General features: G+C 44.5%; 4 protein-coding genes across 5 annotated transcripts; 2 read left to right on the forward strand and 2 right to left on the reverse strand.

The window, feature by feature from the left end:
- The first annotated feature begins 406 nt into the window (after positions 1-406).
- LOC122619041 (cytoplasmic aconitate hydratase) lies at positions 407-4762 on the forward strand. Its single transcript, XM_043795722.1, has 9 exons — positions 407-505; positions 602-694; positions 1579-1748; positions 1810-2025; positions 2086-2596; positions 2659-2759; positions 2819-2935; positions 3007-3661; positions 3721-4762. The coding sequence occupies exons 1-9, from the start codon at positions 499-501 to the stop codon at positions 4611-4613; spliced, it is 2763 nt and encodes a 920-aa protein (XP_043651657.1). The 5' UTR covers positions 407-498; the 3' UTR covers positions 4614-4762.
- A 1379-nt stretch (positions 4763-6141) lies between these two features.
- On the forward strand, positions 6142-10454 carry LOC122619520. Its single transcript, XM_043796503.1, has 7 exons — positions 6142-6570; positions 6963-7084; positions 7146-7259; positions 7314-7558; positions 7621-8282; positions 8346-9045; positions 9106-10454. The coding sequence occupies exons 1-7, from the start codon at positions 6403-6405 to the stop codon at positions 9777-9779; spliced, it is 2685 nt and encodes an 894-aa protein (XP_043652438.1). The 5' UTR covers positions 6142-6402; the 3' UTR covers positions 9780-10454.
- Positions 10424-12353, reverse strand: LOC122619521 (probable G-protein coupled receptor Mth-like 11). Of its 2 annotated transcripts, XM_043796505.1 has the most exons (7): positions 11859-12353; positions 11650-11797; positions 11413-11598; positions 11096-11356; positions 10866-11034; positions 10614-10808; positions 10424-10554 (listed from the first exon to the last, which is right to left on the reverse strand). In XM_043796505.1, the coding sequence occupies exons 1-7, from the start codon at positions 12351-12353 to the stop codon at positions 10461-10463; spliced, it is 1548 nt and encodes a 515-aa protein (XP_043652440.1). In that variant the 3' UTR covers positions 10424-10460. The 2 variants fall into 2 exon arrangements, with proteins under 2 accessions (XP_043652440.1, XP_043652439.1); XM_043796504.1 differs by having other exon boundaries at positions 11413-11797.
- Positions 12354-15063: 2710 nt separating this feature from the next.
- Positions 15064-27700, reverse strand: LOC122622370 (transcription factor cwo). The gene is made up of 4 exons (XM_043800765.1): positions 26510-27700; positions 18947-19070; positions 18105-18426; positions 15064-18043 (listed from the first exon to the last, which is right to left on the reverse strand). Exons 1-4 carry the CDS (start codon positions 26566-26568, stop codon positions 16449-16451), a joined length of 2100 nt encoding a protein of 699 aa, XP_043656700.1. The 5' UTR covers positions 26569-27700; the 3' UTR covers positions 15064-16448.
- Positions 27701-27897: the final 197 nt, after the last annotated feature.

Here is a 27897-nt window from a genome sequence, read left to right on the forward strand (position 1 = left end):
GACATATCGATGTTAAGAGATGTTGCGATTGCACGTGCCCTATCGATTACTGATTAGTTTGGCGGGCGGAATTTTCATTGAAAGTTTAACTTTATGTAATAACCCATTCAATTATTTTGGCCCGTTTAATATACCGATTGTACACATTTAAAGCTAAGGACATGCTGTTTTCAAAAGACGTATTAATAAGTAACTTTAATAAGTATCCGAGTAGTTATATTCGCAATTAATTCAAATGATAACAACATACAATCAATTAATTTCGGGAGGAGAATAATTTAAAAATACTTTTAAGAGAATATAAGCCGAGTTTCTGTCAGGCAAATTAAAAGTGCGCGGGTATATAATGCATATATAATGTATAATGTTGCTCCGACTGGCGATATACGCTACCTATCGATATTCACCGAAAGCTGGCCAGCTCCAATCCGAATCGCTTCTACAATCAGTTTCTTGCTTTGCTCGTCCGGAATAAGTTCAGTAGAGTGTCCCAACAAGATGTCAGGTGGGTTGCCAGTCCGGAGTTTTCCAGTTCCTTCGACTACCACATGCCCTGTCCCCCGAATCCTGTGGCTTATATAACACCTTCGTATCGTCGCAGGCGCCAATCCCTTCGCTCAGTTCGAGAAAACTTTCTCCCAGGCCGGCACAACATACAAGTACTTTGACCTCGCCTCCATCGACAGTAAATATGGTAAGTGATTACGGTCTTTAGAAGGCGTTTAAAGTGGGCGTGTCTGTCTACGTGGTCGCAATAAACTGGTGTAAATATGCAGAGCTAAATTGGGATTAATTAAGCTCCCCAAAAGCACCTGTTGAAGTTGGAGTTTGACCCCTGAATTGAAAAAGTGGAGAACGGCGAACGCCGAACACCTCAATTTGCAAGTCGGGCGATGTCAAGTGGAAGGTGCTCCCGGTGCATTAAGTGGCTTTTCAATAGTTTTCCATGGGCGGCAGGCTTGTCTCGCGCCGAAAGCGAAAGTTATCATCACTGGATTGATTGCCGCATAATGGGGCTCGTCTAGCGGTGATAACAAATCGTGTGCCTCCAAATTTTATTTCCCAATTTTACGTGCTCACATATCAGCGGATTAAGACTACGCAGATCTGCTGATTTGGGGTCGTGGTCCGATTGCTCCGAGATATCTCCCGGCCAGTGGAATGTTTTCACCGGAACAGCGCGTGTCCAGAAATCGGGGGTCTGAGGTGAGGGCTTTCTAAGGTGGCTCCCAGCATATAGTGACGCCTGTGAATCGCATCGAGTGCTGGACAAACGTAATCATTGTACCTGTGATAAGAAGTGACTGCTATCTGACTGGCACCAGTCCAACTGCCTAAGGTGGACAATTCCCAGGACTTCATTTGAATGTAGTTCTTATGTGTATAGGGAAGCAAAAGCGAGGTACTTGTATTGCTTTACTCGTGAATTTTACTTTCACAAACGCAACTAAAAGTAATTTAAAATTTTTAAGATGTATATGGTTAGTTTAGCTAATTGCTCTACGAGGCATTACTGTACCTGTGATGAAATTCGAGTTGTAAACATTTTGATTCACACCTAACATTTTCCACTCGTAGACCAACTGCCCTACTCGATCCGAGTGCTTTTGGAGTCGGCGGTGCGCAACTGCGATAACTTCCACATCCTAGAGAAGGACGTGCAGAGCATCCTGGGATGGTCGCCTGCCCTCAAGCAGGGATCCAGCGATGTGGAGGTGTCCTTCAAGCCAGCCCGTGTCATCCTGCAGGTGAGTTTCGTACGGCCATCTATCAAATTTATATTAAAATCATGGAATATATTGCTTCTAGGACTTTACTGGAGTTCCTGCAGTGGTGGACTTTGCAGCTATGCGCGACGCTGTGTTGAATCTGGGCGGCAATCCCGAGAAGATCAATCCCATCTGCCCCGCCGACTTGGTCATCGATCACTCGGTCCAGGTGGACTTTGCTCGTGCTCCCGATGCTCTGGCCAAGAACCAGTCACTGGAGTTTGAGCGCAACAAGGAGCGCTTCACCTTCCTGAAGGTGGGTTTTCTTTACTTTTTATCCCGATATCTTTATTAATAATATTATTTTCCAACTTAGTGGGGAGCCAAGGCTTTCAACAACATGCTGATCGTGCCACCTGGCTCTGGAATTGTCCACCAGGTGAATCTGGAGTACTTGGCCCGCGTGGTGTTTGAGAATGACGCCACCGATGGCTCCAAGATTCTGTATCCCGACAGTGTGGTGGGCACTGATTCCCATACCACGATGATCAATGGACTGGGAGTACTGGGTTGGGGAGTTGGAGGCATCGAGGCGGAAGCTGTGATGCTGGGACAATCCATTTCCATGTTGTTGCCCGAGGTAATTGGCTACAAGTTGGAGGGCAAACTGGGCCCACTGGTCACATCCACCGATCTGGTACTGACCATCACCAAGCACCTGCGCCAGTTGGGTGTGGTCGGCAAGTTCGTGGAGTTCTACGGTCCGGGAGTGGCGGAACTCAGCATTGCCGACAGGGCCACCATCAGCAACATGTGTCCCGAATACGGAGCCACCGTGGGATACTTCCCCATCGATGAGAATACCCTCGGTTACATGAAGCAGACAAGTACGGGAAATTACACTGTTAGTTTAAATAATATTTGATTCATATTTCAACAATCGTTTTAGATCGCTCCGAAAAGAAGATCGACATCATTCGGCAGTATCTGAAGGCAACCCAGCAGCTGCGCAACTATGCTGATGCGGCCCAAGATCCCAAGTTTACTCAGGTTGACATAGCCTTACTTATCCCAATCTAAGCTTAAACTAACACACATCCCCTCTATAGAGCATCACCTTGGATCTTTCGACGGTGGTCACCTCCGTTTCAGGACCCAAGCGTCCCCACGATCGCGTTTCTGTCTCTGACATGCCTCAGGACTTCAAGTCGTGCCTGTCCAGCCCAGTATGTTTTAAATTCGTACAATAGGAGTTAATCAAATCAATTAACCATGGTTTTCTTCATTGTTACCTTAGGTGGGTTTCAAGGGATTCGCCATTGCTCCGGAAGCTCAATCCGCATTTGGGGAGTTCCAGTGGGATGATGGCAAGACCTACAAACTGCAGCATGGATCTGTTGTCATTGCGGCCATCACATCCTGCACGAACACATCGAATCCCTCAGTGATGCTGGGTGCCGGTTTGCTGGCCAAGAAGGCCGTGGAGAAGGGTCTGAACATCCTGCCCTACATCAAGACCTCGCTGTCGCCTGGATCCGGTGTGGTGACCTACTACCTAAAGGAGTCCGGAGTCATTCCCTATCTGGAGAAGTTGGGCTTCGATATTGTGGGCTATGGCTGCATGACCTGCATTGGCAACTCCGGTCCGCTCGAGGAGAATGTGGTGAACACCATTGAGAAGAATGGCCTCGTGTGCGCCGGAGTTTTGTCCGGAAACCGCAACTTCGAGGGTCGCATCCATCCCAACACCAGGGCCAACTATTTGGCCAGTCCTCTGCTGGTGATCGCATACGCCATCGCTGGACGTGTGGACATCGACTTCGAGAAGGAACCTCTGGGAGTGGATGCCAATGGCAAGAATGTGTTCTTGCAGGACATCTGGCCAACGCGATCGGAGATCCAGGCGGTAGAGAACAAGCATGTCATCCCCGCCATGTTCCAGGAGGTGTACAGTGAGTACTTCGTGTGCCACCTTCATTTGAGCTTGGGTTAACGTAACTTTCATCTGCAGGCAAAATCGAGCTGGGTTCCCAGGACTGGCAGACCCTGCAGGTGTCCGAGGGCAAGCTCTTCTCGTGGAGTGCCGATTCCACCTACATTAAGCGACCACCCTTCTTCGAGGGCATGACCCGCGATCTTCCCAAGCAGCAGAGCATCCAGAAGGCACGTTGCCTGCTCTTCCTGGGCGATTCCGTGACCACGGATCACATCTCGCCGGCAGGATCCATTGCTAGGACCTCGCCTGCTGCCCGTTTCCTGTCCGAAAGGAACATTACACCCCGAGACTTCAACTCGTATGGATCGCGTCGTGGCAACGATGCCATTATGTCGCGCGGCACCTTTGCCAACATTCGGTTGGTCAACAAACTGGTCGCGAAGACTGGACCCCGCACCGTGCACATTCCCAGCCAGGAGGAGCTGGACATCTTCGATGCCGCCGAGCGGTACCGCGAGGAGGGTACTCCTCTAGTCCTCGTCGTGGGCAAGGACTACGGCAGCGGAAGCTCTCGGGACTGGGCCGCCAAGGGTCCCTTCCTGCTGGGCGTAAAGGCGGTGATCGCGGAGTCCTACGAGCGCATCCATCGTTCCAACCTGGTGGGCATGGGCATCATTCCGCTGCAGTTCCTGCCGGGACAGAGTGCCGAGACCTTGAACCTGACTGGCCGGGAGGTGTACAACATAGCCCTGCCAGAGAGCGGCTTGAAGCCGGGTCAGAAGATCCAGGTGGAGGTAAGCTATTGGAGCTGCTGCATCACTAATCCGTGGTATACTAATGAACTTTTCTTTTTTAAGGCTGATGGCACCGTCTTTGAGACTATTCTGCGCTTCGACACCGAGGTGGACATCACCTACTACAAGAATGGTGGCATCCTCAACTACATGATTCGCAAGATGCTCTCTTAAGCGACCCATATAATTTTGTTTTTGCTTTGTATATTCCACATGCATTTCTACACTGTAAATTGTAGTACCCTAAGTTTAAATTTGTGGTGGTGCTTCCCCAACCTGGTTAAACCAATAAAGTAAGACCTTATTCTTGGTATCCAACTAAACGGGGCTTATGCTTAGCTGGGAAATGGAATATTGGTATCAATGAAATGCAGTATATTAAACCATTCTTTCGTGTTATGACAAATGAAAAGTATTTGCATATCTAGCAAAATGTATTTAATGGGTATTGAAAATATTTATCCACCAACCTACTTCGTTCTTTTTTGGTACTTACTTACGTGTTCTGATGAGGCTTAAAGGTCGATCAATAATTTTCTAATCTTGTGGGTTTTCTCATAAACAGATTATTTTTATAGGTGTGATTTAAGGTTTCCTGTTGAACAAATTTCGCTCTCATGAGATAAACAAAGCCCAGTGATGCTTGAAGTGTGACAAAACTGAACTGTGTGTATCCCATAAACTGAAACCGGAGGACCTTTTCATCCAGGATACACGCAAAGCACTCGGATATTCGCATTCGGAACTAGGCTGCTTACAAAAGAGCTATCTAAAAGAAACAGCAACTGTGATATGTGAAAAATTCTTGGGTAAAATCACGGCTACTATTTCCTTAGATAACTCGATATAAATTCAGGACGCGATCGAAGTTCCGAGGCAATTGTGGCCAACAAATATTTTATGATTTTAACTGATTCTTCGGGGATCGAAGAACATCGTTTTACCAACCGCGACACGTACTATTCCAGAACTAAAACCTGAGAGTTGGCCATCCAGCTCTTATAAGCACGGTGCAATGGCCGCTGCCAGCGCATCAGGTTTCCTGGTCGATCGCTTCTGCTCCGAATTTCCATTGGCAAAATTCGCTGATCCCGGCAATTGGCTTTCTGTTTTGCTGGCATGCTCGACATTTTTATGCCGAATTACCAAAAATTGTGAAGCCCGCTTCTGGGTTTCTTCATGACTGCACTTTGTTCGGCTTCAAAACCCGGCGCACTGAACCCGGCATCAACTATGCTGGTTAGAGGATCGGTTTCAGGGGGCTAAGGCGGGGCCACGGTTGGTTTCCGCAACCGAATTGACCCACAAATACGGCCAGGGGTTAATGAACAAATAGTCACGTTGTTGAAACCAAGAACATGCGTAATTTGGGTCATTTTATTGCCGATTTAAATGTTACAACCTCATCGAAACTAAACCGATGTAGTTACAAAATGAAAGATAAAACATTTTATACGAATTCCCCACATTCGTTACCTACTGTACCATTGTAATGTTGTTATTCACTCACATAGAAGAAAAGAATTCTTATTTTTAAATCGCATATCAGTTCATATCTACAGAATTTACAATTTAAACAAACCGCCCTAGAAGCGCTTCATATCGATAAGTCAGCTGCAATTAATGATTGAATTTCAATCGATAACTACAGCTACTGACATTGTTGTTGATAGTATCGAATCAACATAGAATTTTGTTCCAGCTCTAGCGGTTACAGTGAGATTTTGCAATTCGTTTTATTTATAACGAAAAAGCGATGATGCTGTAATATTTCTACCCTCGAGCGGCGGTTAAAAAGGTCCAGAGTCCAATGTCCACCACTGGCGACACGTGCCGGTCGATGGGGAGGCGCTAGGACGCAGGACACAGCCGCATTTCGGCCGGAGCTGGAGGAACACGGCCGATTTTCAGGAGACGAGACAGTAGGAGGAATAAATTAAGTCTGATTTTTAGCTATCCGGGTATGGAGACTGACTACCAAAACTACGTGGAGTCGCTGTCGGGAGTGTCCTCCGACGAGGACGACTTCTCCACGGTGGACAGCTCGGACGAGTCTGCGGAAGAGCCAGTTCCCACGCCATCATCAATTCCAAGGACACGGAATCTGGTGCAGATGCTCTACGACAGAGAGGTGGGTCCCAACGGGTCAAAAGAGTATCGCCAATCTTAATCTGGTCCCTACGAACTGTTATTTAGTATTTAGATCATTTTGATTAACATAAATTATGCAAAACCTATTAGGGTGTTAACTTTCCAGTTCAAGGTCTACCTTTAGTTTTATGGAAACTTCGAACACATTCCGATTGATTTTTAGAAGCGAATGTATAGTGTATATTATAGATTATTAAACAAAAGAATTTAATAGAAGGAGCTATCAGGTTTAGAAAAGGACATGCGCATGACTATCATAGAATGGAACTTTTGATAGTTTTACTTATATTTATCTCTCTAATCTGTTGTCTGTGTCAGCAACTGCACTCATTTTGAAAATAGCTATAACTTAGTTAACATTTCTCTTCTCAGCGCACTGGATACTTCTCTGGCTCCTCCAGGGCTGGCCAAAAGCAACAGCTTCCTTACGACAGAGTGCCAAATAGGTTAAAGTTATATCTCAAGGATGTTATGGCCAGCAATCTGATGGAGGGGTATGATACTCGTAAAGTCATAATTTTTAGTATTCTGCTTATAACCTGGATTTCCATGCAGACACATTTTCATGGGTCTAACTGCATGCGGCCAGTACATGCTCAGCCATCGGGTGGTGTGCAACGACAGCTCGTCGCTGAACCACTACTCCTTCAACATGGGCTATAAATACACGTAAGATCCATCTCTTTTAACATATCCTATATTAATCATATCTTTCCCCCAAAGTCTGTACTTCTGGCTGTTCCAACCACACAAGAGGCTGCGCCACTTCTTCTCGCGTCGCCTCTTTGACGATCATATGGTGGACAACATTAAGACTGTAACCATGACGCAGTGGAAAAACGCGCAGCACCAAATCCTAGTAGTCCACGGTGCTGCCACGGAGGAGGGTGAAGATAGCTATATAACATATGTCAAAGTTCCTAGGCTGGGTTGCTTGGAGTGCAAGAAACTCAACGACGACGGTCCATGTAGGTGTTTGAAATACAAACTTTTAAGTTGCCCATGAGCCTAAGCCCTTTTCCGCCATTAGATTCCTTTTACAATGCGCACTGCCTGAACTGCCACTTAACAGTGCACACAAAATACTCCTCGACTGAAACTGATCCGGCTTTTGAGCCGAAAATAAATCTGCTTTGCCCGGAGCGCATTCTGATCATCTCCAATGGATTTATGCACATGCTGCGCATCGATATGGACACGCCGGCCGTGACCTCGGGCTACCTTCCTCAGCAGCATAGCCTCATCTTGCCCAGTCTTCAAGCGCAACCTCAAGCGCAATCCTTTTTGCTGCCCAGGTCGCTTTTGGCCAGCGAGGAGGATCGCTCCTCAGTAGCTTTCACAGCGTCCGGATCGGAAGCGGAGTCTGGAAATGAACAAAGTGTAGTGGCCCGCATAATTGCCGACTTTAGCGACATTGAAACCGAGCAGACGCAGCGCTCTAGTCAACCCGGTCATAACCATAATGAGTCGCAACCCGGAGGCAGCGTTTACTGCTCCCCAAAAGCGTACGATAAGCTTATTTTCACGCCACACTACAGCCCCACTGTGGTTACGGGCCCTAATAGTATGACTTTGCCGGAGACCACCCTGCCGGTAACAAAGCCGCTTGCCAATGAATCTAGTCCGCCACGGAGGCGCAACCATCGCATAGTCACCAAGTTCCGCAATGGCATTACTACCATAGATTTGCAGGTGGGTTTTATTTTATGTAATTAACTTAGGTACACCGAGTAATACTTTTGTCTTAATTCATAGAGCCCTCCCATTGCCAATTCGATGACGGACAAATCGAATGCATATGAATTTTCGGAAGACAACGAGAAGTACGAAAAGATCTCCACTTTCCGAAAGCGACGTTTGGCGGAGAAGAAGTATGAGTTCTCGGAAGACAACTCGGAGAATATTATACCCTTCACCAAGGTGCGATCAGCGGGTCGGGCTTTCAACTCATCCACTGCCAGCACAACCTCTCGCAGCTTCCATCGCTTTTCGCCCACGGCGCACTTCTTTCACAACTCGCCCTGCGCCTCGCCCTCCTCTTCACCACATCCTTCGCAGCCGGCACAGACGCCCCCTCATCTGGGATTCCGTTCACCACCGTCCAGTTCCATGTTAATGCGTTCGCCAAGCCGAAATGCAAACTCGGCTCAGCTCTTCAACCAAAAATCGCCACCATTATCGCAGGCCACACAGCAAATGCTTAGTTACAAGCCGGTGGGTCCGCTGGGAGCTCTTTCCCCACTCCAGATGTCATTGGCCAAGCGTTTTGAAATCGGTGGCTCCATGTCGCCAAACGCCGGACTGAGCTTCCTGTCCCCGCGTCGCGATGAGCCACGAATTGTGGAGATGCCTGTGCAGGGCGGTGTAATGCTAGAGAAGCCGGTGTGCACAAAGAAGCTAAGAAGACGCTATGTAGAGGAGGACGATGCCACCTCGGTCATCACCAGCGAAGAGGGTAAAATAATTATTTTCACAGTATAGTAAATATTGATGTCAATATCTGTTCTCTTATCAGACGACTGCATATCACCCGGCTATCACACATCGCTGCCGATGGAAGTGCACGGCTCATGTTACTCGGAGATGCAGATGATTTCACAAGCGTCGTATCAGCGGCTACGCTGTAGTAGCGTGGTAATCACCCAGCACTCGTTTGATTTGGAGACCTTCACGTACTACGTGATCAGCCTGTTGTGTCAGAAGCACCAGAAGATCTACAATGTGTTCTACGACTGGGCGTACGAGGTGATCAACGTGTGTCCACTAAGTCAGACTATCGCCTGCATGCTAACGGCCCAGTTCTCGGCGCGGGATCAACCCCTGGCGATATGCTTGCACTGTACTGGCCGAATGGACTGTGCTTTTCACAACAGGCAGTACGAAAGCCGCATCTTGTTTACCTGGAACATGGAGAGCGGACAATGGCTGGTGCTCGACTATGGAGAACTAAAGGAGGTGCACGAGCAGTTCAACCCCCTAAAGCGGCTGGGCAAGGCGCGACCTACGTTTGCCCAGATGGTTAAGAAGATGGGTAAAGAGATGGCCGCCGGCTTGGGTCTCAGCCTGCCCGACTACACCTCTAATCTGCGCGTGCTCAACTCGGACATCCGAAAGTCCAAGATGTTCATCAGTGATCTCGACAACATGGTGGAGTTTCACTTGAAACGCACACACCACGAGATGCTATGAACTCATTTTTTAGTTTACCAAAATACATAGACGGACTGGTAAAAATAGAAAAGCTGGAAAAATGTAAACAGTCATAATCTTTAAAACTTTCAATGCAAACTTCTTGATAAACAAATTCGAAATATTACAGCTTTTACCGTAGTGAACCAATTCTTATAACCAGTTTTTTAGTTTGTAAGACTCGCTAAGGTTGCGTGCATCTAGTTCAGTTTTAAACACAAACAACGTGTGCTGTATTTAGTATTTAGTTACCTATACCTTACTTAGTGCAACGAAACGCTTTTCATAAACTTGAAACGCGTCCTAATTTCGACTGAAGTCATTTAAGTAATCTACAACTTAGTTTTAAGACGCGAAGCTCGACTTCTAACCTGCTCATACCTACACATGCATACAGATACGTACATATACTTTTGATATTCGACATTTCGATTCAACTATTAGCTCTAATATTAGTTAGCAATGTCTTTTGAACTGCGGTACAAGTAATTAACGTACCGATTTAATTAGTCTCATGCTTCACAGAAGGAGCATGTGGAAAATATACACATGTAATCAATCCTAGGAACTATGTTTCAAGATATTAAATATAAGAAATACAATTCAAGATATTGTTCAGGAAGTCTCCAGTCCAATAATGAAGTGCTGGCAAATATAAGCAAATCAGTTACTTAATTTAGCTCATTTCCTTAGCGCCACGTCGGCTATTTTCTCAGATTCCGCAGGACGACTCGTACTGGTCAATTCTATGGAAGTAATATTTGGATTTTGGATGCTGCAAGAATGCAAATGATGATTTGAAAATCTGACGGTATACCTTTACTGGAAACTCACCGCTTGCGTATTAGCCTAAACATTTCCTGGTTGCAAAATGTGGCTATAAATATTATAATCCCCTGACTGCAGTTTAAATAATCGTTAAGAACGATTAAGGGCATCCACGTATTCTCCATCTCGCATACGAAGGCAATGATTTCGAGAAACCAACTTCCGCCCATTATGATAAAGAGTCGAAGATATATTCGATAGCTGGAAAAGAGGGTAATGAGTTTGTTTTATCAGGAACAATGTACTATTACTTGGTACTTGGCATGGTTCCTGGAGAGCTTTTGCTGCTCGCATTTATTTAGCACCTTCTGATTTTTTTTGTTCTCCACATAAATGTATCGGGTTGTTAGAAAAAAACTGGCGCTGTTCAGAATTATCAAAATCGCCAATGGTGCGTAAAAATAAATCATTGCGGACCATCCGTTGGCTGAAAATAGTTTAAAGTACTCAGAAACATGAAGTACAAGTAATGAGATTTTCAAACTCACTATATATCCAGCAAGAAAATACTCCCACTGCAGGAGTAAAAGGATTTTCTACATTTGTTTCAACAAATTGATCCACTAAAAAAATTATGAATGTTAAGAGTCCAGCCATGCTCCACACGATGATATTGTAGTTAAAGAAACTGCTCCTGTTGTTCTTGTAAAAATCGTGGAACTTTCGCATGGCGAATCTTCTCCAAACATCGAAACTTATGGCGGAAAGCCAGAGAAAAGTGGCCATCACAGTGAAGTAGCCAGCATATCCTGCAGTATAATAAATATTAATTTGATTTAGTAATGGAAGAACTTGAGTTGGTTACCGGTGAGATAGCAAATAGGGGTCTTCTGCTCAAATATTCCAAACAAGCTGATGACATTCAGCAAGAAGGTGACCGCCAAGCAGATGAAGTACAGATTGCAGCACTTGCCATGCAGCGATCTGAATTTCGGCAGCCATAGGTACGCCGCAATTGTAATGACCATGAAGAAGACGGAGCTGGACTTGACTGGAATGGGAGCAATCGGTAATCTGGATCTCCGTACATATTCAAACCTACCATATGCCATTTTCATAGATGGTATCTTTATGCAGTTGAAGGCGACAATGAGGCTGTAGTTCTTCCCGGTACTTGTCGGATTGGGCTGCAAGCAGAACTCCTGCTTGGAAAGAAATCGCTGATCGAAATGCCGGAATAACGATCCATTCTAAAAGTGTTGGTTTATTAAATATGATTATATTTAATATTTGATATTGTGCGTAACCCACATCATATAGGGACCACATATCGTATTGGCATCCCTCCGCATCCAATGAATAGTGTCTCTCGCAAGGAAGCGGAAGATCCTGCTGCACGACCATGTCCTTTAAGACGTGTTTCCTTACTATCGATCCGTCGAGTTGCGTTATGTCCAGGACGTATTCGTAGGTCAGGTTTTTATATACGTATTTGGAGCACTCGTTGTCCGCCATTAGCTTTTTGGGATGACAACAGAACCGGATGCAAGTCTTCAGTTTGCACACACAGCCACGGATGTGATTGGGCACCGAAACCCTATCGCCATCGTAGTCAATCTCGTAGTCATACACTCCTGTTAGTTTGGCGGGAATAACGACATCCTCGTATCTATACGATCCATTTGACAGCTTTTCACTTTCCCTTAATTTAACCGTATCGAAAAAATCGCAGTTGGGAATGTCTCTGGACTGAACATCAATCACAAGGATTATTAGGAGTAAGTACACAATTCTGAACGTTCCCATTGTGATTCACTTATATTTAATAGGTAAGTTTTCCGCTCCACCGACTTTTATGTGCGACTGCTCGACTCAGAATAAATGTTCGATCGCAAAAGGCCACTTTAGCCTGTTCCTTTATCGCATTTTTCTTCACAAGATTGAATATGTTTAAAAATAAGTTGCACATAAACCTTTCTTACAAAGAGCGGCGATTAGTCGTTATATAAGCCAGCTAACCATTTATGTTCCTTGCGATACTCAAGGATACTCGCGTTTGCTATTGATAAAGTGCATTTCTATATGTAAACCATATTACATTTTATTGACTTCTACACTACGGACCGATAAGCAAACAAGTTTCCATAATATATAAGAATGTTTTGGAACTAATTTAATTGATGCATCAGGTGACAGTCCTGCGTCATTGTGCAAGTTTCAAATTCAATGCCACTAGTGCGTTTAGGTTGTATTCTGAAGACAATTAATGGTTTTCATTAGTAAAAATAGCATACAACAATATTAAAAACAAAAAACTTACCTATCCTTTATGGTTTTCAGTACCTCCTTGTTGCAAATTGTCAAAAGAAATATTATGATGCCTTGACTGCAGTTTATCAGGTCATTCGCTTTGGTAAATAGCATCAAAAACTTTTTGGTTTCGCATATAAACGCCATTATTTCCAGAATCCAGCAGCCACCCATAATTACGAAAAGGTACACATATAGGCCGAAACTAAAAATATTACAAGTAATACTGATTTCTCATTTGGAAAGGACAAAAAATATAATATAGTACTTAGCACGGAATCTCGACGTTTCTTTCTCGTCGCAATTTCTAATGACTTTTGTCCTCAGTTTTTTCTCCGCTCGAATGTTGCGGATTGTTGAGTAGAACATTATCCCGTTGAATAAAATAAGAAGGAAGATCGGGCCATACAAGTAAAACATACCCGACCAGCCATCGGCTGAAAAAGGAAGTCAACTTAGGCTTAATGGAGTCCAAGGAAGCATTTATACACTTACTCATGATCCAGCAGGAAGCTACGCCAACAGCTGGAACAAAATTTGAATCCGAATCGCTGGAATATGGAAAAAGTAGATCTACTACAAGAACGCCCAAAGTCAAGATACCAGCAATGCTCCAAACGATGAGATTGTAATGCAGAAATCTATTTCCCATGCTTCTGCAGAATTCTCGATTTTGATGCAAGCCAAATCTTCTCCAGACATCGAAACTGATCACGGAAAGCCATAGAAAGGTGGCCATCGCAGCGTAGTATCCAACGTATCCTATAGTACATAGATACTTATAAAGATAAAGTGGTTTATCCTGCATCGGAATATCTCACCATTGACTAGGCAGAGTAGATAGTTTGCAAATATCCCAAACGTACTGGCTACATTCAGTAGAAACGTAGCCATCAGGCTTGCGAAGTAGAGAATGCAACACTGACCATGGACGGTATGAAACAAGGGAAGCCACGAATAGATACCAATTGTCATGGCCATAAACACTACGGACGCTAGTTTGACTAAAAGGAAAATTAGATTGGTTGCGTTTCGATTCGGTGAGTATTACCATAGGCCATTGTCATCGAAGGCTGGATGACGCAGTTATAGGGCACAACTGAGTAACTTTCACCAGACTTCGACTTTGTGGGCTGTAAACAGTAATCCTGCTTGTAGAGAAACGCATTATCATAATGACGTAGTAGGGTTCCATTCTGGAATTTAAAATAAAGTTATTGCAAGTAATATTAACCATTCCAGTTCCTGACTTCAAATAAAGTCCACTTGTCTTCCGCGTACTGTTCTGCATCCAGATGATAATGGATTTGGCATGGCATTGGTAGATCCTGCTGAACGATCATGTCATTCATGACGTGTTTCTCAGTCGCAATTCCATTTCGCAGCGTTATATTTAGGGCATAATCGTGGGTGAGGTCTTCATCTACATCCTCGGAGCACTCTGTACTGCTCATCAGTTTCTTATGATGGCAACAGAGGCGAATACACAGCCTTAGCTTGCAAATACATCCCCTCACGTGAGTAGAGACCTGCTCCCTAGATCCGCCATCAAGGATCTTATAGTCATACTCTCCTGTAAGTCTGGCGGGTATGATGAGATCCTCGTATCTATACGATCCATTTGCAAACTTGAAACTGTGCGTTAGGTCCACGGTGTCAAAGAAATCGCAGTCTGGGATATCTGCAGCAATGCCAACCAAAAGTAAGCTCCATATAAAGATCCAATATAAAGTGCCACTCATTTCCAGCAGCAGGATCGTTACTTTGCTCCGAGATCGTTGGGATGTCTGCTCCGCTGGACCACTGGATGCAGAATAACTTGTTTTGCAAACCACTTTGATTCTTCGCCCGATATCACGTGAATCAACATTTATATCTGTGGGAATTCAGAAACAATCTGACGCTGCCTGGCCACTTTTTACCACTAAGATAAAATCAAGCTGAGTGGCCTTATTTACGTCATCTGCTGCAACTTCGGATATAAACTATGGCGTGATTAACAAATGCATCGAGAGCAATCCAGTTTTTCCAAGAAAGAAGGTTAAAACATACCCTGAGAAAATATATGAAAAATGATAAACGAGTGAACCGATTAAAATAAAAAGAACTGAATATTTTACCAATTTACCTAGTTACCTCCGACAAAAAGAAAAAGAGTGTCGATTTCATTTTGAATTTTTTATTACATCTGTATACATTTATAAAATATATTAAACAGTAACGTAGTTGTATATTAACAGTACCGTACAGTAAAAGTAATCGTACACATTAATAAGAGTCATAAAACATTAATAATCTTTGTGCTATCAACTTTTAGTTTAGCCGCAACGAAGCTTAGCTTTCAAAACAGAATCATTTCCGAAGTTCCTATAAAAATATCTAGGTGTTCGTATTGGAAACAGGTGACAGAAAGATCTTGAAATTGCGTTTAATTTCTTGGATAACAAAAACACAAAGAAACAATCAACTTAAGTGTTAGACAGTAGTGATAATAATAATAATAACTATAGACCGCATTTCGAGAATGAAACGTGGTGCATTTCTTGAATAGAAAAGTTTTTGGGTATTTTTCAAATCGTTTTTTTTTGTTTTTTTTTCCCCATGTGTTAACCAACCAACTTAACATAATTTGTCACTAAAATACAAACTTAAACAAAGGACAGTTTGCTTGCTAATAATATTTACACATAGAATATAATAGGTTTTTGATTTGTTTTTTCTCCCATTTTGTTTTTGTTTTACGTGTTCGTACAAGTTCGCTGACTAGTGGTTTACTATATATATATGTTTTTATCAATATATTTTTGATTTGTATATATAGATTACTTTGTTTGTTTGACGGGAGTCACTTGGCTATCTGACTACCTTATATGAAACCACAACACTTATTTAAATTGCAAAAAACGTTAAACCTCTAAAAATACATTTAATTCACATTTAGTTTTGTTTTAAAATCCATTAGATTTTTTACGTGGGACTGACTCTTGGCATCATAAACGTTCTATTGGCTTGCACACAACATACTCGTACATATATGTATGTTCGTTGTAGTTATCAATGCATGCACTATAATAGACATTCAAGTTTTGTTCAAAATATTTAACAACTACATAGCTACTCTAGTTGTTTTATCCACCTCGCTTAACAATTGGAAATCATTTCACTAGTAGGTGCCCAGCCTTTGAGGCGGCTCCTGGCTGTCTCTATGGTTTAAACTAATCCAAAGGTAACAAATCGGTGTACTTCTAAAATCTCTAGAGCATTTCAACATCTTTACTCAGTGGGTTTCAAGTTCAGCACTGGTTTTAGCTTCATAGCTCATGCTCTGTGGACAAAAGTTTGCAAAAACATAATACAAGATACAAGACCTAACTATGCTTTTTATCAACCAGAGATTAAAGAAACACCCCCAGTGAATTCGCTTGTTTCTCCTCCTCCCTTTTCATTAATCCTTTCGGTGTGGTAGGTACACTTGGGCGCAGATGTCGCTTAGTGTGTTTGTTTTGAGCTTAATCATTTGATGATTATTCACAGAAGTACTGAGGTAGTGTTGTTCCATCTGTCGACCCGTTGCATTGCGATTGCTTGGCTTTACCAGCTCTGGTTCATGGCCTGCTCCAGTTTGGCCTTGGCCACCGCAGCGGCGGCCACAGCGGCTGCCTGAGCCGCCGCCGAGTTGGTGGACAGGGGATGTCCCGCTCCGGCGGCCACCACACCCTGTTGTTGCTGTTGCTTGCCAACGGCCACGGCGGCAGCTGCAGCAGCGGCCAAGAGCGAGGCGGACGGTGAACTGGGCATGAAGTTCACATTGATGTTGATGGGATGCACCACGGGCATGCTGGTGTAGCTCTTCTCGAGCAGATCCATCCCGTTGAGGAAGGGCACCAGCGCATTGTAGTCCACGTTTAGGGGCACGTAGTAGTTGCCCTGTCCGTGCAGTGCGAATATGGGCACCGTGAAGGAGTGCCTCGGCGGCAGCGGAGCTGTTGTGCTACTCGGAGTGCTCAACTGGCCACCGGCAGCAGCCACCGCACTCAGCTTGGCCAGCAGTGGGCTGGAGTTGGAGTTGCCGTTGTGCAGCTCCGCCTTGATGTCCTTGATGTCGCTGAAGTTGAACGAGGGCGAGGGCTTGTCCAGCCGGTTGGCGGAACTCGCTCCCGCGTTGCTGGACTCGGTGTGAACCTCCAGGGGTATTTCTCCATTGGCCGCTGCCTCGGCCAACTTCCGCTTCTTGGCCATAATGGGGGCTATTTCGGGTTCGGTGCCGTCCTTGGAGTGCTCCGACAAGGCCTGCAAGTGGGAGTGATCGCTCTGGAGGTGGGCCGCCACCGGACAATGCTCGCTGCTCGTCTCCTCGTCGTGCAGCTCGTGGACGAAACGCTCCTTGATGTGGTTCTTGTACTTGTAGTTGTTGTTGTGCTCCACCTCGTGCGAGGACTCGGAATAGTTGCGCATCCTCACGGACATCAGGCTGTCCTGGGTGTGGTGGCTATGGGCCAGGTGGGGATGCTGCTGCAGCAGCAGATCCCTGGGCGGTGGCGAGTGCATGTTAGAGGTATCGGTGTGAAGGATCGGCTCCCTGGACGATTCGAAATCGTGGTGGCTGCTGTCCGTATGGTGGTGATGATGATGCGGGGCCGTCGATGTAATCACTGGCGCCTGGTGGGGCTGCTGGTGTGCCGCCAGTGGCGTGATCTTGGCTGGACAGCTACCTCCGGCCGGCGGACAAGTGGTGGAACTGGCTGCGTTGCTGCTGTTACTGCCGCTACTGTTGCTGTTTCCCCCAGCACACGCTGCTGCCGGTCCACTGCCCGTGGAATTGCTGGGCACATTATCAGCAGCTGACGGTGCTCCAGCATTGCCGCCACCATTGGTCAGCGGGACCTTCGAGTCCATGCCGGCATTCGAAGCTGGCGAACTGCCATTGGCGACTGCAACTGCTGCTGCGGCTGCTGCTGCTGCCGCTGCCGCCGCCTGCTGGCTCCTCTGCAGCTGGTTGAGATGGTTCCGGAAACTCAGATCCTTGACGTCGTTATGGTCCTGACTATGCTCCACATCCGAGGCAGAGGTGGCCAACATGTCGCGCAGGTGGCACAGCGGTGGGTGGTACGCCTGGTGGGGACTGCCGCTGGAGGCACTCACATTATCCGGCATGTGGCAGCTGCGCGTCGACTTGTAGCAGTCCGCTGTGTAGGGATAACCATTAGTTACTTTATGATTCATTTCGGTATTCAGCGGTGTACTCACTCTTGAACATCTCATCGATGTGCTCCTGCAGGCGACCCAAGAGTCGGTGGCAAAAGTCCTGCATGTGAACGTCGTAGAGGAACTTGGCCGCCTCCTTCATGCAGTCCATGTAGCCACTCCGGTAGTCGCTCTCCTTCTGCTGGCACTCGCTCTGCAGGTGCTTCAGGTGCCTGATGGCCATCTCGATGATCTCCGTCTTCTCGATCCGGCCACGCCCCTTGCGCTGGTACTGCGGCGGGATGAGGCGGGACAGGTCCGCCAGGCAGGAGTTCATGCGATCTCGTCTCCGTTTCTCGATGATTCGATGGGAAAGTGGATCTTGCTGTGGGCAGAGGTGGTAGAGATGGTCTGGTTAATAATGGCTTGAAGCTCAGCTAACTAGAGAACCCATTTTGAAGGGTAGTTAGTGGGCGTTTTAGACCCCTAGCCTAAGTAATGATTGTTCTGCTGAGAGACGATTTTCTTTTGCTATTTTGTTTCATTTTATTTTCGCTAATTTCGGTTCTCATTTTTTTCGCTTTATTATTTTTTCATCAGTTCTTGTTTTAGTGCTCTTGGTTTCTAACAATAAGAAAGGGTCAAAAGTGGCGGCTGCATCGATGGCGGCATGGTCATCATGGCTCAAGGTCATTGCACGTGTGTGTGGTGGGTGGTAGTTGGTGGTGGGTGAGAGTGTGTGATAGCTAGTGGGCGTGGTCATCATCCGGGCGCTGCTCTAACGCTCTTTTGATCCTTTGATCTTGTCTCAGTCGTTTTGTATTCGAATTCGATATATTTTTGCAATTGATTTCAATTTGGAAATGATAGCGAGTTTTGGGTCGCTCTTAAATTGTAATATTTACCCTCGATGTCTTATTACGTCTTCCGGTGGCATATTCAGCATCGTCCTCGCTGTATGCCGTGGCTGATGTTGAAAAATTTAAACTAGATTCTGTGCAATAAGGAAAACTGGAGACAGCTGCTTCGCTATAATTCGTTTCGATATGCAAAAAGAAGTGGGAAGGATAAAGAAACACAGGTAAGTCCAAATCTTGTTCAAATATGATTTATATTATTTGGTTTTGTTTTGTATTGTTTTTTGTTTTTCGTTCAAATTTTCGTATTTAGATGGTAATTTTTTCAAATTTTTTTATTCGTTTTAGTAATGCATTTATTAGGCGCATAACTTAGCTTAACTTAGGTGTAGTAACTTAGGCTAGTTAGTCTAGGATTATTAGTTAAATGCGTTGTAAATATGGTTTATTGTTTGTTTTCAGTTTCTTTGCATTTATTGAAAATTCAGCATCAAAATAAACTAAGGCTGCAAGAAAACAAAGAGAAAGTGGATTAAATCTTGTCGGTACGACCCGAAATCGCTTTGGATCAGCCAAATCAATCAGTGTGCCTCAATGAGCTCTCCATCAGTTAGCCGGATTTTGGGCTGTTGGTCTCTTGGCTAAAATCAAACGAGCGTTTTGTTTGGTTTGTGTTGTAGTAAAACGGGTGGAAATGCCTTAAAGTACGGTTAGCATACGATACGGTATCCGGATCCGGAACGGATCCTCAGTCCAGGCAGGAGATCGCTCTCGCACAATTACACACGCACATTGAATTGGACAAGATGTCAGGATCGTGGGTGGATCATAAAACCATTTTTATTCAAAAACCATATGTATTTCAATTCGTTTTCAGAATTTATCCCCCCAGATGCCCTGAGGAACGACACACGTTTTTGAATTTCCACCACATATATCAGGCCAGCTAAATTTAGAACCTACACGTTTTTATTGCCATGTGCCAAAAACGAAAAGCAAATATAATAAAAAGCTGAGCGAAAACTTGAACATAATTTGTAAAGAAAGAAATATCACAATAAAAACTGTTGCCAAGCGCCATGGGGGTAAGACCAAAGAGAAAACCCACACAATTCCACGATTCACAGACTCATTGAATGCCAATTTCTCAAAGCAAAGCCAAAACCAAAACAAACACATCACAAGCATCGACCAGAAAGCGCTAGAAAACCAAAATAAACTAGAGTGGCCACAAGAGCGAAATAATAATAAGTGTCATGGCTCTGGGCGATAAGCGGGCGACCACAAAGAAACGCACATCTCGCATACTACATGAGTCCGAATTAACCATCTAGTATATGGCGAGATACTCAGATACCAGAACGCACCAGTCCCTGGCGCCTAGAACTTGTTTATCCGACTGTCCGGGCCCCACCCCCAGCACCACCCCCTAAAATTAAAGCGCCAGCAACTTGTTTTCATCTTGGCGTTTAGCGCAATTTGCTGAATTCGATTTATAAACCGTGGCCAATTATCGTGCCGCCGAGCATACACTGCGTATGAGTAATGCAAATAGAGTGATTTGGACTGGGCGTGGCTTCGCCTTGGATTGCAGGTTGACTGCACTCGGGTAAGTAAAGAATTTGGTTGGGTAATTGGTTAATTCGATCAGTTAATGTTTTTACTTTTAAGCCGCAGTAGGATATGTGTGAGTCGCAATCAGATTTCGAGATGAATGTTATTATCAACTCTGAGTCTCATACCCAGCTATATGAATCTGCAATTGTTCATGGTCGTTGATAAATTTACACCGATGACAACGTTTTCGCCAGAGTATTAGCCATCATTCTCGATTAATTTGGGGGGCTGCGCCATCGGGTAGATATCAAACAATCCCGTGAACAGGGCGTGTACTCGGGTGGCGTACTTTTAATCATTGACCAAAGAGCAGCAAACTGGGAACGTCAGTGAGAATCACTCGTTTGATTCATGAGAGCCATGCCGAAGACCCCAACAAGTTGGCAATGTGCCCCCCGTTTGAATGGCGCTGGCCCACCGAAATGTCTTACGTTTGTTTACTTTTCGTGTGCCGTTTTTGTGGTCGCACTATTAAGTAATTGGCATCGGAATACGAGGTTGACGATGGCATCTACAAGTACTCCAAGACCCTGCCCCACGCCATGACGACAGCTCCTCCGATCATCCATCCGCGGGTTGCCAAAGGCATGGACAGCATTCCCCAATACGGATCGTAATTTACTATATGGGAAGCTATCGACACGTTTGCGTACGCATGAGTCTCTGATAATTAGCCCATGTGCCAAGTGTCGTAGTAACATATAATAGAATTTTCAAACGAACTCGAGAGCCCATATGAATACTCGTATCTATGAACTTGTCTATTGATATTCAAGTTTGTGTTTAACCATTTCCTGTCCTTATCGGGGGTAATCAAACCCTGCAGATTAGATTGCCACGCTACACGTGACGACTTTTCTAGTATATTATTTTCTGTTTTTATGCCGTTTTGTTGGTTTTTTTTTCGACACATAAGTATTAGGGCTAACTGATTAAAGCCGAAAACAACTTGTTCTTTTCGGATTTGATTAATCTTTTCTTCGAATGGGTTATTCCAAATTAAAAGTCTGATTAGATTGGGATCAGCAAACACCTCAGAAGTTGTAATAATGTTAATCAGTTACGGGACAGTCATATCTTGGTCTCAAAATCTTACGTTAATCAACAGCAAATGTCATTCACTGTTGACTCATTCTCATTCAAGCCCAAGTGATTCATGAAACTTTCGGCGATGCTAAGAGCATAACAATGCCTACATCGTGTCCAAATGTAGAGGGGAAAAATAATAATTCAATCAACGTCTTATTACTTAAACAATTAGCACTTGAAAAACTGCAGTACGACTTGTTTTTGATTAAATGGTTCACACTCAACTAGTATGTGGTACCACATATGAAACCTGTTTCTAGAAAATATTGATTAAATCGATTCATTTCATAGAAATTGATATTAAATGTAAAAAATTGGCAGCCGCAAAGGTATTTCTTTTTCGTAAAAATCAACTTCTCGATGATATTTCTCCTTGTGTATTGATTTACACAACTAACATGTTTACGGTGGACAATCGTGGCATTCAATGCCAACAGTTTCCGCCGCTGATCTGTGTCACAAAAATTTCCATATCGACATTGGGCAATGGAAATGCGCTGCTTTGAATTGTGAAATCTCGGAGGGCGAGAGTGGAAAACAACCGAAACGAGACAACAAACGGCAGAACGATGACGCCGAACTCGAGGAGAGAAAAATAAATCATGAAGCTAAATACATAGAAGAGTCTGCCCCAGCGTCTAATTAACAAAAGTGGGCGGGGCTGGACTGGACTGGTCTGGCTCTCGCCTGATCGACGACCTTGGGTTTGTCGGTCGGCTGATAAGGTGTGTATAGGCTTCTATTATATACTATATCACGAACACACTCGGCTAGATTAGCACCAATTACGCTAAAAGTGCAAAAGTGCAGCGGAGCATCTGTTGTTCAGGTGAGCGACACAATCACGTGAGATGACCAAAACTGGAACTGAAACTTAAAGTAAAAAACTAAAATTGAAACTGGATATGCCGCGTAGCGCTCATAAATATTCAGTTGAAAAAACTGCGACCTACCGGGCGGGCACGTGATATAATTGTTTTTGGCCAAAGTGCAAAGACCAGAAAAAAGTTGCTGCACCAGCGGAATTCGATGCGCAACAAATTCGAATTTCGCATTTCAGTTGATTCAACAACTAACCAACCTAACCAATACACAAACGTGCACACGTGCCGCATGGATTGCTTAGCAACAGTTTTTGGGGCTCGGTCTTTGGGATTGGGATTGGATTTTGTAAATGGAATCGAAATGGAATCGAGGGCAACAATCCCCGGCAAATTGCTCTCTGGCGTGCTGTCTAGGCGAAAAACAATTCGATGCGAGTCGAGTTGAGTCGAGTCGAGTATAAACAGATACACCGACACAACCACGACGCGCAAAGATACAGATACGACACACACAAAGATGCAGTGAACGAAAACATATATGTAGATACAAATACGAGGCCACTTGGAGGCGGCTGCCTTTGGCTTATTACGCATACCCTGGTGCTTCTTCAACGAATTTTCAAGAAGCGCTGGAAAAGTGCAAATGGAAGTTTCGTATCGCGGCTCATTTGCAAATCCAGCTGGTGATGAGATAGAGCTGTCTTTGTTCCAAGGAAAGTGAATCACAATCAGAGTTGATTTATGAAATCCTTGTTTTGTGTATTCGGCGCAGCGTTGGATTGGATAGCCATGTGTGCCTTATAAGGGCAAGTTGGTATCAGAACCGATGCATCAGAAATGCCTAGCTTAACTCTTCGTTATAGCCCATCAAAAGCCTATTTAAAATAAGGATTATACAACTTATCCCCAACTAACAGTAAGAAAGTAAGCTGCTAGTAATAGTACAAGTATTCTTATAATATCCCAACGTACGCTCCAAATTCCTCCGCTAATCATGCATCGCAGATCTCCAACTATTTTCATATTCCCCATCCGCATTCCCCGGCTGAAATGAATGTCCGCACTGGCCATAACTAGGTCAAAAGACACTCAAATCCATCTATTTAAATCGTTTAGCGGCAATCAAATGCAGTGGTCATGAGTCAGCGGACCCAAAGCAAAAAAAAAAACACCAAGACGAGTGCATTAATCACGAAAATCCACCACATACTGCACAAATACCATGCGAATTTCACAATATCTGCGGCACGTTTGCCGCCCGTGAGTTGTGGACTGCCGCTTTACAGGGGGGGGTTTTTTTTTTTGAGGGGGCTATAGGGGTCAGGCTGCATGGAACGTGAACGACTACGTGCCCGCTTCTCAAATGCCAATGGACGGCGTACCGAGCGGACGATGATGATGATGATGATGATGGTGGTGGTGGTGGCGGTGGTGGCGATAAGTCCGGCGACGGAACGAAACGTATCGATGCGGATCGAATCGGATTGAGATCGGGTAGGATCGCCAACATTTTCGGACATTTTCGACGCAGGCGGATATATATCTGTTCATATAATTTATAACACTCCGTTCTGCTATTTATAGCGTGCTGCATGCGTTTGTTATTCGTTTTGGTGATAAGCGCGATCGAAAGAGTGAATAAATTATAAAACAACTGTGTTTATATGGGATTTTTTCCATTAATTAGTAAATATGAAAAAAGTGTCTTACTTTCACGAAAACAACAACATTCAAAGCCATTAGATAGGTAATAAAATATGGCCAATTAAGTCTTTCATTTTGATTATTTCAACACTTTCGATGGTTTTTCAGTAGTTTGTCGATCACTTCAGCAGCTCCAATCTAGAATCTCCTGTTGATTTTTTTGACGTGTTGTCTTGCTGAACATCTGTGAGTTCATGTTGTGCCGGAATTCCATTTGGAATCCCTGCAACACAGACGTAGCCAGCAAACAAACACACTTTTTCAGAGATCTCTTGCTGCTCCAGATATGGTGTCCATTCGATTGGGGAAATGGTGAGCTGTTAATATCACTAATCACTGGGTCAATGTATTCAATTCGATGGCGTCGTTGACAAGATCCCGAAATCGAAAACAACGAGAGACAGCTGAGTACTAAATGGGGTTGTGGGGGTGTATTTTGATTATTTTGCTGGGGGTTTAGCAACTGTCTCGTCGTGCAACAAACCCGAGATCTCACTGACGCTTGACAACTCTAGACACTTTATATGTAGATACATATATACTTGTACATGGGTACACATGTGCTTATAGATAGATAGATACATTTCGTTTTGGAGAGGAGCGATTGTGCGTCACGCCCGTTTCGCTTTTTATCGCGTGTTTGCTTATCTCTATTTGTGTTTTCTCTCTGCTATTTTTCGCTTTTATGACTGACTTGGGTGTTGATTAAGATGGCAGCGCGTAATGCAAATTATAAACACTTCAGCCGCGCCGAAGACGCGTGTTTACCACAAGTGGCATTTGATAAGGAGTCCACCGCAACCGAATTTATAATATTTATTTTGATTACTTTTTTTTTGTCAGTGCTGATCCCGTGGGCAAAGATTAGCGATTATGTTTAACCAGTTCCGTTCATTAATCATATGTTTTTGGATAATTAAACCGGCTAGACACATAATTAAGCGGCACACGTGACGTATACGTAATCATATCTGTTTCTGTTCATAAGCCATGAGTAACTTTCCCCCCCAAATTCGCAGTGAAACCCAAAATCAAACTGGAAAAAACCCGACTACGAAACGACAACATATCCAAAGGCCAATCAAATTGGAGACCTGAATATTTGATGAGCGACTCATTCGATTAGCCCTTGTGTATTTATAGAGGAAAACGTTCCCAGGAGCACCGGTTGCGGTCACCGCATACCAAAATAGCCAAATATAAAGCTCAATCAAAAAACATAGCCACAGAACCAACAGAAACCTGAGCGAAACACAAAACTTGTTGACCTTCAAAAGGACACGGCCCAACGCGCCACCCAAAAGCTAGAAAGGCCACCCATGCACGTGAACTGAACCCCTGAACCTCTCCCCGCACTTCGCGCACTCGATGGCCAATCAAAGGAGATGGTTGGGGGAGCATAGACCCACGCTGTTGTTAACTGATATTTATAGCCACGTTTTGGCCGTTGACATTTATAAGACAGGCGTAAAGCCCCTAAGCACCGTGATTATATTACTCATTTGCAGCGCTGGCCACACCACTTCACTTGGATTATTAATCCCCACTCTGGCCACACCAACGCAAATCGCACTTTTTTCTGATTCCGCTCGGACACGTTTAAACGAAATTCAAGTTCAAAAATACAAACTAAATGGAATGGGCGATTGGGGTGATGGTGGGGAGTGGGGAGACTTGCAGGGAAAAAATCAACGAAACATCACGTTTGGCGAGTCGTGCGTTGGATTTTGTTTTGTGTTTTGCCTTCTGGCAAACACGAAAAAATAAAGATGAAATAAAGCGCAAACTGAAGCACCCATCTCGGCCAAGAATAGCCTCTCGACAGTGTCTGCCCACGTTTTCTTTGCCCGATTTTCGCGTTTGTTTTGCAAATGCAAAACGCTTTCTAGCTCGACGTCTAAAAATACGCGGCCCACACAACCCAAAACAGATCCGAATGGTCCACACCCGATCCTGACATGCACGTACATAACGACCATTAGTTATAGGAAAGGAGGCGGAGACTTAGGCTTAACCACTAAGAGTCTAAGATACACTAAACCATTAATTAATTCGCAGAGAAAAGGTATCACAAGTCTTAGGCATCTAGATTAACGACCTGTTTATCCACAAATTTAGAGATTGCAGCTATTTCGCAGATGTATATCTTTATTCTAGGATTCAATTGGTTTACTTTGTGATTCAGATGAAACTTGAACAATTTTTAACAATTTGGAGAGGGTTCTCTGGTTGTTACACATTTTGTGATAGGTTTTCTCTGCGTGCTTAAGCTAAACGCGCACAGGTGAAAGTGAGTGGTTTGATTTAGTCATTGGATTGGCTTTTATTTGCTTTCGACTTGCAGCGGGATCTGGGGATCTGTGCTGAGTATACCTACCTTTCATACTTGACCGGATGGGCGGCGTGTCCGTTCGACTCGTTCCAATAGGGCTCCATGGTGGTGCCAATGGGGCTCCTGCTCCTCGATCCGCCTCCGCCTCCTCCTCCTCCTCCGGCTGCTTGGACTGGAAACGCACCGAATCCGCTCCTGGGCAGTGTGACCGTTTTGTGGAGCGCCTGCTGCGTCTGCTGCTGCGTCGACGTGGTTTGCTGCAGTTGCGGTGGAATGGTGGAAGTGCTCCTCCTTACGTCAGTGCAGAAATAATTGTGAGATAAATGCCGGGGGCGAATTTATGGGCGAGCAAACAGGTTGTCGAGTCGATGGCTGTGCGGCGAATTCACTGCGCGGCGAGTTACTTTTCTCTTCCAAAGCTGAGATGAGAGATATTTTATACTTTTCTTTCGGGTTCTTTTTTCACGTTTCACGTTCACGTCCCGGATTTATATTCGAAATTTTAGAATGGCATTACGAAGCGGCCTGTTTATTTATGTTGGATCGAGTGAAAATGCTGATAAGTGTGTACCGCCTGTTTACTCTTTTCCGCTTATCACTGGGTGTGCGTTCGCGAGTGTGTGGGTGCGATAACGATAGCGATAACGCGTTTACTCCTCCTCCTGTTTTTTTCGTACTTCTCCTTCTTTTTCCTTTACTGGAGCTTCAATTAAGGTGCACTTGTTGGAGCAATTCTCTTTTTCGTTCGCGGTATCCACACAAAAAACAACAGAAGAAACACAAATAGTGTCGGAAAACGTGATTGCGCTGCGCGGTTTTTTGTTTAATTTTTGTTTACACGTTTTTAGCTTTTATCAATTTTATGCACACACTGTTATTTGTTTTGTTAATATACATATATGGTACATACATAGAGCCACAGAAAACAATAACTTCCTTTCGTTTCACAGTGGAATTTTACCAGCCGCCTCTATATACACACACACACCGATAAATATATGTACGGGCGAGCGAGCAACGTGCGTGCGTGTGCGTGTGTTTCACTATTAAAGCACGTATATATAGGTATGTATCAAATTTGTTGTTGTGCCCCTCCAGCTAATTTTGCTGTTTTTTATTTGCTCTCCCTCTTGCCTTGTTTTTTTCTTTTTTTTTGTATTTAATTTTTGCACTGTCACGTCACCCGCACCGTGAACTATTTCCCAAACGTCTGTTCGCGACAAGAGACAGAATCGAAATGAATGAATAAAACTCGCTGGCCGCACGAGACCCCAAAAAAGAGGCGAGAGAGCGCCAAATTAATGACGTGCACGCCAAAAGAGAGAGCAACATGTGTTGTTGGGAGAGTGAATAGAGATAAGGCATTTCGTGTGCGGCGAACGTGATTGCCACAGTGGGACTGAGACGCGAGTTGTATGGCCACAAAATCCGTT

Source organism: Drosophila teissieri, chromosome 3R (assembly GCF_016746235.2).
Source record: "Drosophila teissieri strain GT53w chromosome 3R, Prin_Dtei_1.1, whole genome shotgun sequence".
In the NCBI taxonomy this organism is placed as follows: domain Eukaryota; kingdom Metazoa; phylum Arthropoda; class Insecta; order Diptera; family Drosophilidae; genus Drosophila; species Drosophila teissieri.

Coding starts and splice junctions, on each gene's coding strand:
- LOC122619520 (XM_043796503.1), top strand. CDS start 6,403: ATGGAGACTGACTACCAAAACTACGTGGAGTCGCTGTCGGGAGTGTCC. Junction 6,571..6,962: donor AGATGCTCTACGACAGAGAG/GTGGGTCCCAAC, acceptor TTCTCTTCTCAG/CGCACTGGATACTTCTCTGG. Junction 7,085..7,145: donor GCCAGCAATCTGATGGAGGG/GTATGATACTCG, acceptor ATTTCCATGCAG/ACACATTTTCATGGGTCTAA.
- LOC122622370 (XM_043800765.1), bottom strand. CDS start 26,568: ATGGAGCCCTATTGGAACGAGTCGAACGGACACGCCGCCCATCCGGTC. Junction 19,071..26,509: donor CATCCGGTCAAGTATGAAAG/GTAGGTATACTC, acceptor AACGAATTATAG/CGAAGCAGCTGTCTCCAGTT. Junction 18,044..18,104: donor CATCGATGAGATGTTCAAGA/GTGAGTACACCG, acceptor ATCCCTACACAG/CGGACTGCTACAAGTCGACG.
- LOC122619521 (XM_043796504.1), bottom strand. CDS start 12,353: ATGGGAACGTTCAGAATTGTGTACTTACTCCTAATAATCCTTGTGATT. Junction 11,035..11,095: donor ATTTTCTTGCTGGATATATA/GTGAGTTTGAAA, acceptor AACTATTTTCAG/CCAACGGATGGTCCGCAATG. Junction 10,555..10,613: donor TTTAGGCTAATACGCAAGCG/GTGAGTTTCCAG, acceptor GCATTCTTGCAG/CATCCAAAATCCAAATATTA.
- LOC122619041 (XM_043795722.1), top strand. Junction 2,936..3,006: donor AGTCGTGCCTGTCCAGCCCA/GTATGTTTTAAA, acceptor TTGTTACCTTAG/GTGGGTTTCAAGGGATTCGC. Junction 3,662..3,720: donor CATGTTCCAGGAGGTGTACA/GTGAGTACTTCG, acceptor TTTCATCTGCAG/GCAAAATCGAGCTGGGTTCC.